Source organism: Periophthalmus magnuspinnatus, chromosome 14, assembly GCF_009829125.3.
Source record: "Periophthalmus magnuspinnatus isolate fPerMag1 chromosome 14, fPerMag1.2.pri, whole genome shotgun sequence".
Classification (NCBI taxonomy): Eukaryota; Metazoa; Chordata; class Actinopteri; order Gobiiformes; family Gobiidae; genus Periophthalmus; species Periophthalmus magnuspinnatus.
Window position 1 is genome coordinate 4,806,843 of NC_047139.1, and position 20,389 is coordinate 4,827,231.

A 20,389-nucleotide genomic window follows, 5' to 3' on the forward strand; every position below is an offset into this window, starting at 1 on the left:
GGTCTAGTCTGGAATTAGTCCAGGATCAGTCTGGGATTAGTTCGGGATTAGTTCGGGATTAGACTGGAATTACTCCAGGATTAGATGTAATTTAGTCCCATTTTATTTTGCTTTGGTTCAGTCTTAGTTTGACTTTATTTTGGACGTGGTTATTCCTGGTTTTGTCCTTTATTTGTGACTTTTTACTCATTTCAGGTGAGAACATCATCCCAACAACGAGCTGGGAATCATTAAGAAGCTGCCGATACGATACGATGCACTGTTGATTCAATACGATACGATACAATACGATATTTCAAATGGATTCGATACGATTCAGTGAAAAATAAAGTCTTTCGGGACACTTAATGATCAAACCCATTTTCACAAAACATAAGTATTTATTTTATTTACTTTTATATTTATCTTCCATTTATTGAAGATGAATGAACATAAAGTGCATTTTGTTTTGTGCATTTTACCAACTAGAAAAAAACACATCAGACTGTTACATTTCCCAGTATTATTCATCTACATCAGGAGTCTCAAACTCACGGCCCCCGGGGCTAATTGCGGCCCGCGTGACGATATTTTGTGGCCCGCAGGACAGTATGAAAGTTTAATGTAAGTGTGGTTTTATCATGTTACCTCGCGCTGTGTACTCCCGTCGCAAAAGATTCAACAAAGAACGATGTATATCCATAAAATCCACAAGAATCGGCGTATTTCCTCATGTACGTTGAAAACAGCGACGACGTTTGAGAAGATTTTAACAAAGCTTTTTGGGCGGAAAACCTGATGCGACCCCCAGATAATTTGAGTTTGAGACCTCTAATCTACATCTTCTATGAGCTCCACATTTACATTTACAGAAACGTGCGGTTTAACGACTCACGATCACAACATATCGACGAAAAACTGTGATACTAAAAGTTAAAATGAAATAAACCGATTTTAATCATCAAAACAGTGAAGCAAATGTCAAATGTTCTGCTTAAACAGTTTCTTTCCTCTAAACAAGCCACACAAATGTAACGCTTTGACAGAATAATTTGGTAAAATATACAAAAAATATATAAATACAGCAGCCCATGATATCGATACTGTATCATTAAATTAGACTATACGATACATCAATATTTCGATATTTCGCCCGTCCCTACTAACAATACAGAGTTGCATTTTTTCCAGGTTCTTTCCACACTTTGAGCCAGACTTTTGAGGTCTAATGTAGGACAATTAATGGAGTGGCGGCGCTGGAAACACGTGATCCGTGAATGAGCCTCCAGACGCAGCGCAAACTCCTCATCAATAACAGTGACAGCAGAGAGAGGCCCGCTGCCAGGTGAATGTGAGAGAAGAGAATTAGAATAACTCTGATCTGGAATCGCACAAGAACACAGGAGCCACAGGGGCCACAGGAGCCACAGGGGCCACAGGAGCCACAGGAGCTACAGGAGCCACAGGAGCTACAGGAGCCACAGGAGCTACAGGAGCCACAGGAGCCACAGGAGCTACAGGAGCCACAGGAGCTACAGGAGCCACAGGGGCCACAGGAGCCACAGGGGCGTCACGACCAAAATGAAACAGAAACAGGCAACAAAACAGAACTAAAGTAAATGGAGAAATGGAAGAAAGACCATACGAGTTCAACTGACTAAGCCAGGACTAAACCAGGACTAAACCAGGACTAAACCAGGACTAAACCAAGACTAAACCAGGACTGAACCAGGACTAAAAAGAAGACCAAACCAGGACCAAAAAGAAGACCAAACCAGGACTAAACCAGGACCAAACCAGGACCGAGTCAGTACTAAACCGAGACTATACCAGAAATAAAGCAGGACTGAACCAGGACTAAACCAGGACTAAACCAGGACTAAAGCAGGACTAAACCAGGACTAAACCAGGACTAAACCAGGACTAAACAGGACTAAACCAAGACCAAACCAAGACCGAATCAGGACTGAATCAGGACTAATCCCGGGACTATACCAGGGCTGAACCAGGACCGAACCAGGAGCAAAGCAGGACTAACGCAGGACCAAAGTGGGACTAAACTAGGGCTAAGCTGGGACTAAACAGGGACTAAACAGGACCAAACCAGGACTAAACCTGGACTAAACTAGGGCTAAACTGGGACTAAACAGGACTAAACAGGACCAAACCAGGACCAAACCTGGACTAAACCAGGACTACAACAGGATTAAACCGGGACTAAATGGAGACAGAAACAGGCATCAAAACAAAACTAAAGAGATGAGTGAATCTGGAGAGGAGCAGGACCACACGAGCTCAACTGACAGAAGTGGAACGTCTTTAATCTTCTGGTCTGTGTTTTTTCTGTCAGGTGAAACGCAGCTACGTGTAAAGTCCCGGCGTGTTCCACAAGTCGCCGCCTGTTGAGATTAAACCGATTTAGCAAATGCAGTGAACCTGAGGTGAACTTTCAGCAAAGGATTTATGGTTTTGAGTTCAGTATTAACAGCCCGGGACAATACTAAAATTTGGAGTCTTCGATTATCAAGGCCAAAATGTCTGCGATTAACGATTATATCACGATAATTATTAAAGTTGCAGACAATTTAAACATGTCGTGGATGTTAATAGTTATAATTTTTGAAGATACATATTTAAACATCAGTGAAAACAACGATTAGAATAGTCATTTTTTCTGCACTTTCTGGTAAAATAATGGTGATTATCTGATTAAAACGTCACGTGATCGATTATTGCCAACCCTTTTTGTCACGATAAACGGTATTATTTTTGTTTGCTGTCCCATCCCTCATGATATCTGCGTCTAATTATGAAAAGGCACCGTTAGCATGCTAGTTGTGGTTAGTATTATTGTGATGAAGTTGTGAAAAAGCCTTTTAAACTCATCACAGTGAAGAATTAGAATGTTTGGAATGGATGATCTCCGACATATGAGCCAGCGCACACTCTGAGGACTAAACCAGGACTAAACCAGGACTAAAGCAGGACTAAACCAGGACTAAACCAGGACTAAACCAGGACTAAACCAGGACTAAAGTGGGACTAAAGCAGGACTAAAGCAGGACCGAACCAGGACTAAAGCAGGACTAAACCAGGACTAAAGCGGGACTAAACCAGGACTAAAGCAGGACTAAACCAGGACTAAACCAGGACTAAACCAGGACTAAAGCGGGACTAAACCAGGACTAAACAAGGACTAAACCAGGACTAAAGCAGGACTAAACCGGGACTAAACCGGGACTAAAGTGGGACTAAACCGGGACTAAACCAGGACTAAACAGGGACTAAACCAGGACTAAACCGGGACTAAAGCAGGACTAAACCGGGACTGAAGCGGGACTAAACCAGGACTAAAGCGGGACTAAACCAGGACTAAAGCGGGACTAAACCAGGACTAAACCAGGACCAAACCAGGACCAAACCAGGACCAAAGCAGGACCAAAGCAGGACTAAAGCAGGACTAAACCAGGACCGAACCGGGACTAAAGTGGGACTAAAGCAGGACTAAAGCAGGACTAAACCAGGACTGAACCAGGACTGAACCAGGACCAAAGTGGGACTAAAGCAGGACTAAAGCGGGACTAAAGCAGGACTAAACCAGGACTAAACCAGGACTAAAGCGGGACTAAACCAGGACTAAAGCAGGACTAAAGCAGGACTAAACCAGGACTAAAGCAGGACTGAACCAGGACTGAACCAGGACCAAAGTGGGACTAAAGCAGGACTAAACCAGGACTAAAGCAGGACTAAACCAGGACTAAACCAGGACTAAAGCAGGACTAAAGCAGGACTAAACCAGGACAAAAGCAGGACTAAAGCAGGACTAAACCAGGACTAAAGCGGGACTAAACCAGGACTAAAGCAGGACTAAACCAGGACAAAAGCGGGACTAAAGCGGGACTAAAGCAGGACTAAAGCAGGACTAAACCAGGACTAAAGCGGGACTAAACCAGGACTAAAGCAGGACTAAAGCAGGACTAAACCAGGACTAAAGCAGGACTAAAGCAGGACTAAAGCAGGACTAAAGCAGGACTAAACCAGGACTAAACCAGGACTAAAGCGGGACTAAAGCGGGACTAAAGCAGGACTAAACCGGGACTAAAGCGGGACTAAAGCAGGACTAAAGCAGGACTAAACCGGGACTAAAGCGGGACTAAAGCAGGACTAAAGCAGGACTAAACCAGGACTGAACCAGGACCGAACCGGGACTAAACCAGGACTAAACCAGGACTGAACCAGGAGAATCAGTGTTAGTTTTCTGCAGCTAAAACCTGGAACATTCTTCTCAAACTGTTCTGTTTATCTGTGAATACGACTGAAAGGGGTTTATTCTGCACTTTTCTCTTTTAATGTTAATTTTATGATGATTATTTATGTTTTGATTTCTTTGTATCGTGATTTTAACGTCCTTATTCTGTAAAGCACTTTGAATTACTTTGTGTATGAACTCTGTACAAATAAACTTACTTTGTCTTGCCATAACTTAATTGAGGAATAACTCCCTGCAAACCGTGAGTTGTATTTTTCATATTTTTAACACTTAAACTTAAACGCAGGCTCTAAATAAAAAATAAAGAGCAGAAAAGTTAAAAAATATAAGTAAAAATGTGTTTAATTAGATCGATCATGGCGTCTCGTTAAGGCCTGATCTCGACTCATCTCTGAAACTCTGAAAACGGTGTTGTGTCCTTAAGCAAGACACTTCTCCTCCACTGAAACAACGACGTCACTCGCGGCGTTTGTCCAGCGAGGGGCAGAGCCGAGCTACGTGACGCTGAGGCTTAAGCGGCGGATTAAAGGAACAAGAAACGAGAGGAGACACTTTTCATCTACAAGAATCGGTCATTTTTGTGCCAGCGGAGCCAAAGTGGACACATTTGGACCCACATCAACTGTTAAAGGCGTCTCAAAGTCATCTCCTCCTCCTCAGTCCTACTTTCTCCTCTCCCACCTTTACCCTCTCCCTCTTTCTTCTCCTCCCTCCTCCTCTCTTCCCTCTGTCCTACCCCTCTCCTCCCCTCCTTCTCTTTTCACTCTCCATTTCTTCACTCTATTCTCCCCCTCTCTTCTTCCTCTCAACTCCCTTGCCTTTCTTTTCTTCTCCTATCTTCATTTCTTCCCTCTCTCTTCTTCTTCCTCTCATCCCACTCCCTCTTTTCTTCTCTCTCTATCCTCTTGCTCTCTCTTCTCCTTCCTCTCTCCTCACCTACCTCTCTTTTCTTCTCTCTCTCCTGTTCATTTCTTCCTTCTCTCCGCCCCCTCACTCCTCTTCTCTCATCCCACTCATTTTCTTCTCTTCCTTCTCTTCATTTCATCCGTCTATCCTCTTGCTCTGTCTTCTCCTTCCTCTCCTCACCTACCTCTTTTCTGCTCTCTCCTCTTCATTTCTTCCTTCTCTCCGCCCCCCTCACTCCTCTCCTCTCATCCCGCTCCTCATTTTCTTCTCTTCCCTCTCTTCATTTCATCCCTCTATCCTCTTGCTCTCTCTTCTTCTTCCTCCCTCTCCCCTCTTTTCTCTCCTCTACCCTCCCCCGTCTTCTCCTTTCCCACTCCCTCTTTTCTTCTTCTCCTTCTCTCATCTTCATTTCTTCCCTCTCTCCTCTTCTTCCTGCCATCCCACTCCCTTGCTTTTCTTCCCCCTTTCTCTTCAATTCATCCCTCTATTCTCTTGCTCTCTTCTTCCTCTCACCTACCTCTCATTTCTTCTCCTCTTCTTTTCTCCCCTCTATCCTCCCCCGTCTTCTCCTTCTCTCTTCTTCATTTCTTCCCTCTCTTCCCAGTCTTTCTACCTCTTCCTCTCATCCCACGCCCTCTCTTTTCATCTCTCTTTATTTCTTCCCTCTATCCCCTCTCATTTCTTCCCTTCCCTCTCTTCTCTTCATTTCTTTGCTCTACCCTCCCCGTCTTCTCCTCTTCCCTCTCCTTCCCCTCTCCCTCTTTTCTTCACCTCACTCGCTCGCTCCTTTCCTCTCTTCTGTTCTCTTCCCCTTCCTTCATCCTCACATCTTCTTTCCCTCCCTCTCTCCCCTTTTACCCTCCCTCTTCTCGCTAGCACATTTTCTCCTACCTTGCTTTTCTTTCATCTCCTTCCTCTCATTTTCTTTTTCCCCCATCATCTTTCTCCTCACTCCTCCCCTCCACCTCTCCCTCTTCTCCCTTTCCTATACTCTTTTTTCCCTCTCCTCTCTTCCTCCTCGTACCTCTCCTCTTTTTTTATCCCCCTCCCAGTCTCTCCCTTTCCTTTCCTCTCTCTACCACCCTGTCTCGTGCACACCTCCCTTTCTTTTCCTCCTCCCTCATCCTCTCTTTCTCCTCCTCCGCTCCTCCTCTCCTCTCATCCCTCTCTTCTCGTCCCCACTCAGACTGAAAGCCTTCTTGAATGTTTTCCAAAAGTCTCGGAGGTCCCGGCGCAGAGACTCTGACTAAACACAGGACGGTCTGTGCGAAGAGGGAGAGGAGGAGAGGAAGGAAAGGAGGGAGAGAAAGGGGGATGACGGAGGTGGAGACTGAGGGGAAGAAGAGGCACCGCAAAGTGAACGTGGGACAGAACTGGTGGGACTGATGTGTGCCCTGGCGAAAAGACCTGGTGTTTTGTTCACTCCATTTCTTCCCTCTATTCTCCTCCTCTTCTCTTCCTGTCACCTCCCTTTCTTTTCTTTTCCTCTCCTCTCTCTCGTCTTCATTTCTTCCGTCTCTCCTCTTCTTTATAACCCTGTTCCGTTGTTATTAGCTCACTCGCAGTTGCATTTTGATTGATGGTTGAGCGCTTGCAAAAACGCTGTTGTCCCTTACCCCCTATCCCCGCCCACTTATCCTGTACGTACTTGTCCTTTTTTTTTTTTTTAAGTCATACATGTATTTTTCAACAATAAAATCATTATCGTACCAGAGCACCATCAGGAAATCTACACAGACACAGGGAGAAAATGAAAACTCAACACAGAAATGCTCTGTGCCGCGCGGGAATCGAACCCAAGACCTTTTGGCCAACGTGCCGCTCAACAGACTATTAACCTGTTCATTATTAATATTACAGTTGACAATGAACTGTTAAAGTTAAGAAGTCTGTCTACAGGTGCGCTGCGTGTGTACTGTTTATATAAATGGACAGAGCTAACACGTAGCAACATCCTCTCTCCTGATTGGCTCTTTGGTTGCTATGATACTCGAGGTTGAAAAAGCCCCTATAACTGTGAGCCTCATGAGCTTCATTTGACCGGAGCTGAACGCAGTGATGTCACAATCACTTAGTCCACGTCTTTACACAGACTGTGGGGCTCGTACGGAGAGAAAAAAAGGAAAAAAAAAAAAAATAATAACTTTGGTCTAGAGAATCAGACGTGACACATTTTACAGAGCGGAGTCTTTACTGAAGACGACGCAAAACTACAGCAGGAAAAACAGTTTGAACAAACCAGAGCGTGAAGAGCAGACACGTCCACTCCTCTTTTCTCCCTCCTATCATCTCCTCACTCTCCCTCCTTTCTTTTCTTGCTCTCATCGTCTTCTGCCGCTCTCTCTCTCTCCTCTTCACCCTCCATTTCCTCCTCTCCTCTTCTCATTCCCTTCCCTCTCTCCTCTCCTCCCCTCTTCTCTCCATTCTCTCCTCCCCTTTTCTCTCCATCCTTTCCTCCAATCTTCTCTATCTCTCCTTTCCTTTCCTCTCCTCTTCTCTCCTCCCCTCGTTCCGCCCATCCTCCCCTCTCTCCTCTCCTCCTCCTCCCCTTGTTCTCTCCATCCTCCCCTCTTCCCTCTCTTCTCCTCCCCTCTTCTCTCTCCCCTCTTCCTCTTCCCTTGTTCCCTCCATCCTCCCCTCTTCCCTCTCCTCTCTCCTCCTCCCCTCATTCCTTCTCTTCTCCTCCCCTCTCCCCTCATTCTCTCAATCCTCCCCTCTTCCCTCCCCTTGTTCCCTCCATCCTTCCCTCTTCCCTCTCTTCTCCTCCTCCCTCGTTCCCTCCATTCTCCCCTCCCACCATCCTCCCCTCTCTCCCTCCATCCTCCCCTCTCCCCTCCCTCCATCCTCCCCTCTCCCCTCGCTCCCTCCTCCCCTCCATCCTCCCCTCTCCCCTCACTCCATCCTCCCCTCTCCCCTCCATCCCTCTCCCCATCCTCCCCTCCCTCCATCCACCCCTCTCCCCTCCCTCCATCCTCCCCTCGCTCCATCCTCCCCTCGCTCCATCCTCCCCTCGCTCCATCCTCCCCCCTCCCTCCCTCTCCCCATCCTCCCCTCCCTCCATCCACCCCTCTCCACGTCCCTCCATCCTCCATCCTCCCCTCCCTCCATCTTCCCCTCTCCCCTCCATCCTCCCCTCCCTCCATCCTCCCCTCTCCCCTCTCTTCTCCTCCGTGTGCGGGGGGTGACTCTGTTCTTATCTGACGAGTTGAAGGACGACTCATTTCATCCACAAACGACCCCAGATATTTCTGTATCTGGGACGATGGAAGACAAAAAGTACAACTGTGTGAGACTTTACTAAAAGTACTGCAAATATATGAACAAAAAGTAAAAGTACTGCAAATATATGAACAAAAAGTAAAAGTACTGCAAATATATGAACCAGCAATACTGAATGTGTGCGGTGTCACCTACATCCAGAAATACAAGTAGTAGTTATAGTTATATATATATATTGTTATAGTAATAATGGTTGCAATAGTAGTAATTGTTGTAGTAGTACTAGTAGTAGTAGAAGCCAAGTTATCATTGCTGTATTATTAGAAGTGACTGCAGTAGTATTCATTGCTGTAGTAGTAGCAGCCAAGTAATTGTTGCTGTATTAAGAGAAGTAATTGCTGTAGTAGTAGTAGTAATGATTGTAGTAGTAGTAATGATTGCAGTAGTAGTAATGATTGCAGTAGTAGCAAATTGTTGTTATAGTAGTAACTGTCGTAGTAGCAGAAGCAGCCAAGTTATCATTGCTGCATTATTAAAAGTAACTGCTGTAGTAGTAGTAGTAGTAGTAGTAGTAGTAGTAGTAGTAGTAGTAGTAGTAGTAGTAGTAGTAGTAGTAGTAGTAGTAGTAGTAGTAGTAGTAGTAGTAGTAGTAATGGTTGTAGTGGTAGTATAAGCCTAATAATCATTGCTGTATTAGTAGAGGTAATTGTTATAGTAGTAATGGCTGTAGTAGTAATTGTAATAGTAGGAGTAATAGTTGCAGTAGTAGTAATAGTTGTTGTAGTATCACACTCGTAGTAGTAGTAGTAGTAGTAGTAATCATTGTTGAAGTATAATTAGCCAATGTGGACATACACACAAGTAAAAAGTATAAAAAAGACTATTTTCTAGCCTGTCAAACCTCGAGTAAAAAATAACAAATACACGTGTTACTTCTCTGAGGAAAGTAAATCCATAAGCACCACTTTGAAGTACTAAGGATTTATCAGTACCTCAGTAGTTCTTAATGTACTCAGTGGAAAAGTACTATTTTAGTCGTGAGATGAACGTCCTGAGCTGTACTCTGTGTTTTTTACTGCAGACTTGTTCTCCCTCAATCACTTCCAGACGCTTCCATCAAAATGAGAAAAAAAAAACCTCCGGCTCCCGTCCCAAACCTGGCACGAGTTAGAGAGAGGCAGGGTCGGGATGGACAAAACGCGAAACTTTGCTTTAATCTGTAATTATGACTGGAAAAGTTATTCTAATTGCATTTTTTTCTGACTATTATTGTGATTATGACTAGAATTATGAAGTAACTGCTGTAGTAGTAGTAATCATTGATGTAGTAGTAATGGCTGTAGTAGTAGTAGTAGTAGCAGCCAAGTAATCGTTGCTGTATTAGTAGAAGCAACTGTTGTAGTAGCAGCAAATTGTTGTTGTAGAAGTAACTGTAGTAGTAGTAGCAGCCAAGTAATAGCTGCTGTATCAGTAAAAGTAATTACTGTAGTAGTAGTAGTAGTAGTAGTAATCATTGTTGTACTAGTAATGGTTGTAGTAGTAGCAAATTGTTGTTTTATAGTAATGGTTGTAGTAGTAATAGCCAAGTAATCGTTGCTGTGTTAGTAGAAGTAATTGTTGCAGTAGTAGTAATAATTTTTGTAGTAATAATAGCAGTAGCCAAGTAATCGTTGCAGTAGAAGTGTAGTAGTATAATCACTAATGTAGTAGTTTTTTTGTTTTTTTTGTAGTAGTAGCAAATTGTTGTTGTAGTAGTCATTGTATTAGTAGGAGTAATAGTTGCAGTAGTAGTGACGGTTGTTGCAGTATACCACTTGTTCTCGTCGTAGTACTCATTGTAGAAGTATAATTAGCCAAACGTTTTCTATAAAAACACAGGATATTCATTTCTCTGCAGAGGACAGTCTATTATCTAAAGTAACTCCAGACTTTGCGGTTTCCTGATTGCATCAACTCAAATTGTGATTTTGATTTGATGGAGGTGGATGCAGTACTACGCCGGGAATTATTATTATACTTGAATTTTCTGTACTGCATTTACAAAACCAGGAAGTACTGAAGGATCAAAACTGATGAAGGAGACGTCACAAGATCAGGATGATTCTGTCAGCGGGTTTGATTCAACATGGCCGACCGGACTCTGGACCAGACTCTGGACCAGACCCTGGACCAGACTCTGGACCAGACCCTGGACCAGACTCTGGACCAGACCCTGGACCAGACTCTGGACCAGACCCTGGACCAGACTCTGGACCTGGACCGGACTCTGGACCAGACTCCGGACCGGACTCCGGACCGGACTCCGGACCGGACTCCGGACCAGACTCCGGACCGGACTCCGGACCAGACTCCGGACCGGACTCCGGACCAGAGTCCGGTCCGGAGTCCGGTCCAGATTCCGGTCCAGAGTCCGGTCCGGAGTCTGGTCCGGAGTCCGGTCCGGAGTCCGGTCCGGAGTCCGGTCCAGATTCCGGTCCAGAGTCCGGTCCAGGTCCGGACTCCGGACCAGACTCCGGACCGGACTCCGGACCAGAGTCCGGTCCGGAGTCCGGTCCAGATTCCGGTCCAGAGTCCGGTCCGGAGTCTGGTCCGGAGTCCGGTCCGGAGTCCGGTCCGGAGTCCGGTCCAGATTCCGGTCCAGAGTCCGGTCCAGGTCCAGAGTCTGGTCCAGGGTCTGGTCCAGAGTCTGGTCCAGGGTCTGGTCCAGAGTCTGGTCCAGAGTCTAGTCCAGGGTCTAGTCCAGAGTCTGGTCCGGAGTCTGGTCCGGAATCTGGACCGGACTCCGGACCGGACTCCGGACCGGACTCCGGACCAGACTCCGGACCGGACTCCGGACCAGACTCCGGACCGGACTCCGGACCAGACTCCGGACCGGACTCCGGACCAGACTCCGGACCGGACTCCGGACCAGACTCCGGACCGGACTCCGGACCAGACTCCGGACCAGACTCCGGACCAGACTCCGGACCAGACTCCGGACCAGACTCCGGACCAGACTCCGGACCAGACTCCGGACTAGACTCTGGACTAGACCCTGGACTAGACTCTGGACTAGACCCTGCACTACACTCTGCTTTAAAAAACGCTAAAGACTCTGTTTAGGACACCACTTGAGCGGTGTCCCAAACACTAGTGACAGGGGCCATAAAATCACTTTTACATGTCTTGAAATGATCTATTTTTTATGCTAATTTGACTATGTTTATATTTTTCCTGTCCCAGCTCCTTTGCACCAGTGTAAATAGATTTTTGAGACACATTTGTGCTCGTGCTCTTGACAGAAAGTTCATATGCAAAACAAAAATATCTGGATCCATTTATTTGACTAGATCTAACAATGGAAAACTATCTGTCCTTATTGTTTTATGCGTTTATTTTACTTATTTCTGATTTAACCAAAGAAAAAAGGCTGTTTTCTGTTTAATCAGAGCGACAAACAATACTAATTCCTACGTTAAAATTTGAAATACACAAGAACCAAAGCCGTAGCGAGGACTTTAGCGTCGTTAGCTAGCATGGATGGAGTCGCGGACGGTTCATACCTGGCAGAAAAGGAATGATTCTCCTCTTGGGGTCTTTCTGTCCACCTTCCACCGGGAATTTATCCAGCAACTCCATCTGAAACAGCAGAAACATATTTAAAATGAATGAACATGCAAAAGATACAGACCGCCCCTGAACGCCCCGCTTCCGGACAGGATGGCAAAGGCCCAGAGAGGAAGAGGGTTTGGGAGTTTTTACAAATCAGCATTTTTTTTATTATTTAATTTTTTTTCTGCAGGACTAAAGCCAAAGTCAGGAGCGTCTGGCCGTGAGGAGGAGTGTGGAGCAGATGTTTTTTTTTTTGTTTTTTTTCCCCTGATTTGACTGCGCTGGGACTATTCGCACTGACATAATGGAATATTCTCTCTCCAGGTTTTAAAGGCAAACGTGGATCCCTATAGTTCACCATTTTTTATTTTTTTTTTGACAACTTCATTATTCTTACTAGTTTCTTTAAAGCTGAAGTATTTTGCAAAGTTGATTTTTTTATTTTTTTTTAGCTTTCTAAGATGTCATCCGTGCATGTTTGGAGTATTTTAGCGATCTCTCCTGGGCTCCATTTGAATCCTTGTTACGTTTAGCTGTAAGATCTGGTCCAAGGCTCCGCCCACAAGCCTCCCCAAGCGACGACTCTCCATAAATACACAAAAACATGACGCAAAACTGTACACGGGAACTTGACAAACCTGGTGTAACGTGCAGTAGTTTCATTATCAGGATGCAGCGGATGTGTAAAAGGTTTTTATTCTGCGCTCGCGTCGTTTAATGTTCATTTTTACATGATTTATTATTATTTTATTTAGTTTTTATTTGTTTGTATTGTGATTTTCTTTGTTGTAGTGTGTTTTTTCTATTCGGTAAAGCACTTTGAATTACTTTGTGTACGAACTGTGCAATACAAATAAACTTGGAGGAAAAAAAAAAAAACGCAAATACGCAAAACCTTACAAAATATTTAGCAATTTGTGTTTTTTTCATGTGCAGATGTGAGAATACACGGTTTGTTTATACGTGGCCCTAACCTGCAACGATATTTGAGTTGCTGTTTTAAATACCGGATTTTCTGGAGTATAAGTCGCACCTGAGTATAAGTCGCACCAGCCAAAAAAGCATAATGAAGAAAAAAAAACATATTTCACACATAAGTCGCTCCTCCTGGCCAAACTATGAAAAAAAGTGCGACTTATAGCCCGGAAAATACGGTAATCTTGATAGCGCTCTGAAGGGGGAGTGACTTAACGCCGAGAGCAAAGTCAAAACAAATGTGAAACGAAAATGAATACATGTTAACGCGTTGTTTTCGGTGAATATAGCATTTTCGAAACAATAAACATGGCTAAATTTGTTATGTGTTAGCAGTTAAAAGAAGAAAAGAAAGAATATAAGAAAAGAAATACCCTCTTAGAAAATAAATACCCCATTAGAAAAGAAATACCCTCGAAGAAAATAAATACCCTCATAGAAAAGAAATACCCTCTTAGAAAAGAAATACCCTCTTAGAAAAGAAATACCCTCATAGAAAAGAAATACCCTCATAGAAAAGAAATACCCTCTTAGAAAAGAAATACCCTCATAGAAAAGAAATACCCTCATAGAAAAGAAATACCCTCATAGAAAAGAAATACCCTCTTAGAAAAGAAATACCCTCTTAGAAAAGAAATACCCTCTTAGAAAAGAAATACCCTCATAGAAAATAAATACCCTCTTAGAAAATAAATACCCTCATAGAAAATAAATACCCTCATAGAAAATAAATACCCTCATAGAAAAGAAATACCCTCATAGAAAAGAAATACCCTCATAGAAAAGAAATACCCCCTTTAAGCTAGTTCTCCGTTAGCGGTGCTACATAGACTGTGTGTACACTGGATTTATGTCGCTTCAGCTGGAGGATTTGACCTGTTATACATGTTTTGGGGTAAAATTTGCTACAAAAAGTGACAAAAACACAACAAAAACAGTGAACTGACACCACTGTAGAGCTGTTTATATAATTATAGCTCATTTTTTTGTTGTCTTCATTTAGAAATCCTTTATTTGATGAAACGTTGACCCAATGTTCGCCCTGATATGTTCTGGTGTAATGACGACAACAAGATGAAATGATTGTTTCTTTTTAATGTTTATAAGTTTGAAACATTTGTATGTAAAGTCTGGAAAAAGCGGAAAATAAGTTTTATAAATGAGTCTATTGTTTGAGTCTGTTATGTTCTGATGCTGCTGTTGTTTTTTTTCTACCTCTGAGCATTTTATTTTATTTTTAAGCATATCTAAGTCTTCTGATTCTGATTTTAGTCCATTTGTAACACGTCTGGCAACTGTTCTACTGTATTTTATTGTATATTAAGACACAATAATACAGTAGAATTAAAAAAAAATCGAACAAATATAGCTATTTCTTACAAGCTTTTTAATAATACGATTTTGTTTAAAGATAAATTTTAAACACATCCAGAAGAATTGACCAAAAGACTGAAACACGCACTCACCCGTTGATACAAAAACCACATTTCAGATATAAACTACAGCGTTTGCAGTTTTTACGCAGCAAATAATGGGATATTTTTGCGTTTCTTGAGGAAATGATGGTACTTAAAAACTGCAGGCTTTGCGATTGACTAATTACACCCATTCGATTAACCACTGTATAATCCGAGTAGACACTTTGAACGACTTGTGGTTAAAAATATAAGGTTAAATACATGTTGTGTACTGTATAGCGTCCTTGTACTGCGAGCTGATCTGATGTCCTCACGCGCGGGGTGAAAATGTGCGTACAGCGGATATACTCCAGACAAATGACAGCTCTGTGGGGAATTACATTTGCCTCTGACTCAATGAGAAATGCTCCAATAAAATAATAGTGTTTAAGTGTAATGGCTCTCCTCAGTGTGGGCATTAACATTATTTAACAGGTTGTCATAAAACAAAATGGAGGACTACAGAAGGTCGCCCGTGTCGGTTTATTATACGCGGTTACAAGGACGTGACCCGACAGCTTTGAAAGTAAACTTTATAGACAACGGCGCGGAAAGAGTGATAGTAATGTTGTTATTAAAGGCTCTGTGTGGCTTTTTTGTCTCGTCCCAGTGCAGACGTAGAGGACGAAGTTGGAGTTTTGCAGCTGCGGAAATGCAAAAACTAGGATGCTAACCATATACTTACTGATTATTGCACAGTTAAATGCTTTATAGTTAATCAAAATAATAAGAATAAAGAAATAAATAAAGAAATAATAAATAAATAATCAGTTTTGTTACTTAAGTGAAAGTATAGATACTGGAAAATGCCAAAAAATAAATAAATAAATTAAAAAAATCTCAGGTAAAAGTAAAAGTATCACATGAAAAAATCTACTTCAGTAAAAGTATTAAAGTACATGTTTAAATGCACTTAAACAGTAAAAAGTTAAAGTTTTTTTTAAATAAAAACATTTGAATCACTATTTTTTTTCCTAGCTGATTTCATTTTTTGTATATTTTTTGTTTGCTCAAATTATGTACGAGTTAAAAATAAAACCCTCAGCTTTTCAACAGCTCTGGACTATAATAATGATAATAAATAAATAATAAATAAATAAAATATAAAAAAAAAAAATATATATATATAAAATAAAACAAAACAAAACTTTCAATTTTCAATCCTGTTCAAAACTGTAGTGGAGTAGAAAGTACAGATACTTGCACTTTAAAATCTCCTTAAGTACAAATGTAGGTATCTGTACTTTACTTCTTTTACTTCGTTACATTCCACCACTGCTGACGACACACACAGACTCATTCTGACCTCACAAACTGCTTATACAACACATCTCGTCTCAGTTCTGTCTGTTTTCATGTTTATCCTCAGTCCAGCTCCGTTTCCCAGCCTGATCCGGTCCGTCTTTTGCTGCCTCCCTGTTTTGCTGCTGTTCATTTCCTGATCAGCTCAGAGCAGAAGGTACATGCTCCTCTGTTCAGTCAGAGCATGTTAGAGAGTAAAGAGACTACAGCTCTGGATTTACATCTGCACATGAACCAGCTCACACTCTGAGGACTAAACCAGGACTAAACCGGGACTAAACCAGGACTAAACCAGGACGAAGCCAGGACGACACCGGGACTAAACAAGGACGAAACCGGGACGACACCGGGACTAAACCGGGACTAAACACGGACTAAACAAGGATGAAACCGGGACTAAACCAGGACTAAACCAGGACTAAACCAGGCCGACACCGGGACTAAACAAGGACGAAACAAGGACTAAACCGGGACCAAACCAGGACTAAACCAGGACGAAATCAGGACGAAACAGGGACTAAACCAGGACCAAACCAGGACTAAACAAGGACGAAACCAGGATGACACCAGGACTAAACCGGGACTAAACCGGGACTAAACCGGGACTAAACCGGGACTAAACCGGGACTAAACCAGGACGCAACCTGGACAAAACCAGGATGACACCAGGACTAAACCGGGACTAAACTGGGACTAAACCGGGACTAAACAAGGACGAAACCAGGACTAAACCAGGACTAAACCAGGACTAAACATGGGGAACAGTGTTTCAGCTTTGTGCCTCGACTTTGACAATATTTAAATCCAGGCTCAAACGGTTCTGTTTAGTAGTGATTATGACTGAAAGGGGTTTATTCTGCACTTTTCTCTTTTAATGCTAATTTTATGAACATTATTTATGTTTCAGTTTGTTGTATTGTGACTTTAATGTCTTTCTTATTCTGTAAAACACTTTGAATTACTTTGTGTACAAACTGTGCTGCACAAATAAACTTGCCTTGAACTTCTATTTCCCAGCCTGTTTCTCACATCGTTTCCCCAAAGTTGACGAGATTTTAAGTTGATATTAAGTAAGAACGACCTGTTTGAAGGACACTCTCTGTTGGATTTACTAAGACTTTTGACTGACGTTTGATTTGACTCTTTGTGTTGCATTTGAGTCCAGTTTACCTGCGTGAAACATCTGCACTGGGGTCGGAGAAAATCAATCAAATTTATCAAAAACAGTGAAAAAATGATGTTGGAAAGCTGTCAGCCTGTACTGTGACTATGTGATACTGTCTGCACGCTGTAACAGGTATTTTTGAAGAGGACTTTACTTTCTCCAGATGTAGTTTTTATGAACGAGTGGTTGTGATTACAGAGTACATAAAGAGACTGGGCGTGCCAAAGTTTACACATGGGAACAGTTACACTACAGCGCTATAGGAAATGTTTTTTGTTTTTTCTGCAGTGTTTACACTCTGATAGACGCCAATTGTGTTATGATATGAGTAATTACAAATGGACTGACTGGTTTTTCCCATCTTTATGTCAGATCTTTCCTTCCTGGTGCGACTCTTTCGATGCATCCAGGTATAGACGTAGCACAATTCAACAAAAATACATTAAATATGACTAAAAATCTGCTTTTATTATTGTTTCTACTTCTCATTTAGTCCGTCAAAGTTGTATTTTGATTGATTCATGCGTGTTTGAGTATTTCTCCGTTGTATTCCTAAATTTGTGGCTCTGAAAATTTCTGTTTTCACCTTCCCCCTAGCCCCGCCCACAAATATACACTTATTTGAGATCATGCAAAAAAAAAAAAAAAAATCTGAAAGACTCTGAGTGGTACACGTATGGTTACAAAATGTCGTAGAGCAATAAAAAAAAAAAAAAATTAAATGAAATCAATACATAAAAAATTAATTAAAATAAATAAATAAATAAAAATAATAAATACATACAAATAAATAAATAATAAAAATAAAATTAATATAAATAAATAATACAAATAAAATACAAATAAAATTAAATTAAAATAACAAATAATAATTCTGTTTGCTACTACATTTCTACAGTTTTAAATAGTGAGTCAATGAATATTTTTCTACTATTAACCCATTTAAAATCAAAACTGCATTTATTTTTGATCTTGGAGCGTAGTCTGTCCATGATTACAAATATTTGAGATGATGAGTGCATTATTTTACTGCAGAATAAGCACATAGTTATAGTTATGTAGGAATTTCTATTGGCATCTCGAGTTTTCGCCATTAGACCAAACCAGACGTAGGAATGGCACCACCCGAGAATGTGATGGCATCACCAAGACTTTGACTACTCAATGAGCATTTGTTAAACTGTAGTAAAACGTCCTTGGCTCTGCATATTTGTGATTCCAGCTCAGTCTGTATAAATAGTTTCATTGATAAAAGTAATGATTGCATATTTCCTGGACTAGTTCACTGTGACCTTCAAATGTCTGAGTGGAGTCGAGGCGATTTCTGAAGGTGACAGAGCAGATGGATATACAGTTTTATAAAGAGGTTATATTTGTGTTGTATTGGGTTTATATGTTTAAATCTAAAAGATAAGAGAGTTCACTGTGAGTTTTCTTCTTCCCACTACTTTTCGAGCTTGTGTAGGAACAAATCTGTGAGATGAGCTTTGGGTTTGTCTGATACGTGCACTTGAAATGAATAAAAAAAATATATATAAAAATAAAATATAAAATATAAAATAAATAAATAAATAAAATTTAAAAAATAAATAAATAAAATTTAAAAAATAAATAAAATAAAATAAAATAAAATTAAATTAAATTAAATTAAATTAAATAAAATTAAATTAAAATGTATCAATGCAAACAATTTTATGTGATTAAAAATAACCCATACTTGGTCAACTGAGGGATTACACAGATATCCAGGTATGATCCATAGTAAAAGAACATTTCAAAACTGTCAAATGGACAAAAAAGTCTTCACTCCTTCCAATTGACAGATTTGAATTTTTTCTTTTACCATAACCCATACTTACGTTAAACAATTTGTAATGTACGAAAAAAAGACACATTTGTTTGTTTCTATGACCCTCCCTGGACGCCTCTATAGGGAGATGTTCTGGGCATGTCCCACCAGGAGGAGGCCCAGGAGAAGACCCAGGACACGCTGGAGGGACTATGTCTCTTGGCCTACCGGGGAACGCCTTAGGGTCCCATTGGAGGAGCTGGAGGACGGGTGAGGGAAATCTGGGAGTCCCTGCTTAGACAGCCCCGGATAAGAGGAAGAAAATGGATGGATGGAATAGACTCAAAACTCAATACTGAACACTATTTAAACAATCAAATGTGATTTTTAACATTAAACCATAGCACTTTCCTTTATATTCCCATGTGACTCATATCAGTGTAATCCCTCGGTCGTCCAGTAGGTTCATAGTGGTCCATCGGCGTTTACTCGTCTGTGTGTCTTATATTTGTGAAAGATACAGCTCAAGATCATTCTAAAGCTTCAGCAAAGGTTCATTTCTGTCCTGTGAATGTGGCTTTTTTGCTTTTGATTCTTGCTCAAATGAGTATCTAGTTTAAATACTCGTTTTAGAATCTGATTGGTCAATAATCTTTTTAGTAATACTCCCCAACAGAACCTCACTGAACCAAATAAGAACCATAAAAACTTTAGAATGGAAAAGTGTTTAAAATAAAACTTTTAACGCTTAAAGATGGAAACCAAATTACACAAAGGTCCGGCCCATGACCTCATCCAAGGCTTTAAAAATGGCCGACGTCAGACACGCCCACTTTGACTGGACCATCTGGAGATTGAGGTAAGAATGAATAGATGTACATTTAACCGAAGTAACTGGTGTAAGTGCGGTGTTTTACTGAAAGTTTGACTATAACTAAACAAAAACTAAACTAAACAAACCCGGGATTGTTGCGTCAGTTTATATTTTAGTTGGATGTAGAAAAAATTATGGGGAATACAATTAACAAATGTGTGAAATTGAATAAAACGATGGGGGTTTAATGGGACAATCGCCCATTTTGTCGCACAATACGCCGTCTGTGTTTTGTAAATCTTGCCCATAATCCTTTGCAGTGAAAACAGTTTGAAATAATCCCCTCGGCAGTGATAAAAGTCAATACTATTTTGGCACTTTACAGCATAACAAATGTATTTACGAGAAACATTTGGCTTTTAGATTATTTCAATTTGAAACTTTACATCACGATTTCGCCAAGACTTGACCGTAGCAAATGGAGCCACATTGTTTTATTTAAATACTGGGCGATGTAAGACGACAGAGGCAGGAGGAGCAGCGGTGGGTATTTTGAGTAGAACTGATACTACTGTATCTTTCAATATTTGAAAAGCTGGGGACTATATATTTTGGGCCTAAGTATTCATCGTGAGTACTTTTTCTTTGTAAAAATGAGTAAATTTGTCATATTTTTGTTGTAATATGATAAGATTTGAGCTGTGGAGCAGTGAATACATCCCTTTTACAGCTAAATATTGGTACGTTCTGCTGTTGTTGCAGCTCACATCTATGAAACAGTCTATTTAAAATGGTTTACTGGGATTATCCTGCATTATTTCAATCTTAGTTAGAGCTGTAAACTAGTTTCAATAAGATCATTTATCACAATATTTCTCTGTAGTGATATAAAATCCTTCAAAATGTCTTATCGTGACACTAA

General features: G+C 41.3%; 1 protein-coding gene across 1 annotated transcript in view; it reads right to left on the bottom strand.

The window, feature by feature from the left end:
- Window positions 1-20,389, bottom strand: part of sh3pxd2b (SH3 and PX domains 2B) — an 83,818-nt gene that overhangs the window by 51,209 nt on the left and 12,220 nt on the right. The window contains exon 3 of the mRNA XM_055226395.1: window positions 11,917-11,992. Coding sequence (XP_055082370.1) covers window positions 11,917-11,992 — 76 coding nt within the window. The remainder of the gene's footprint in view (window positions 1-11,916; window positions 11,993-20,389) is intronic.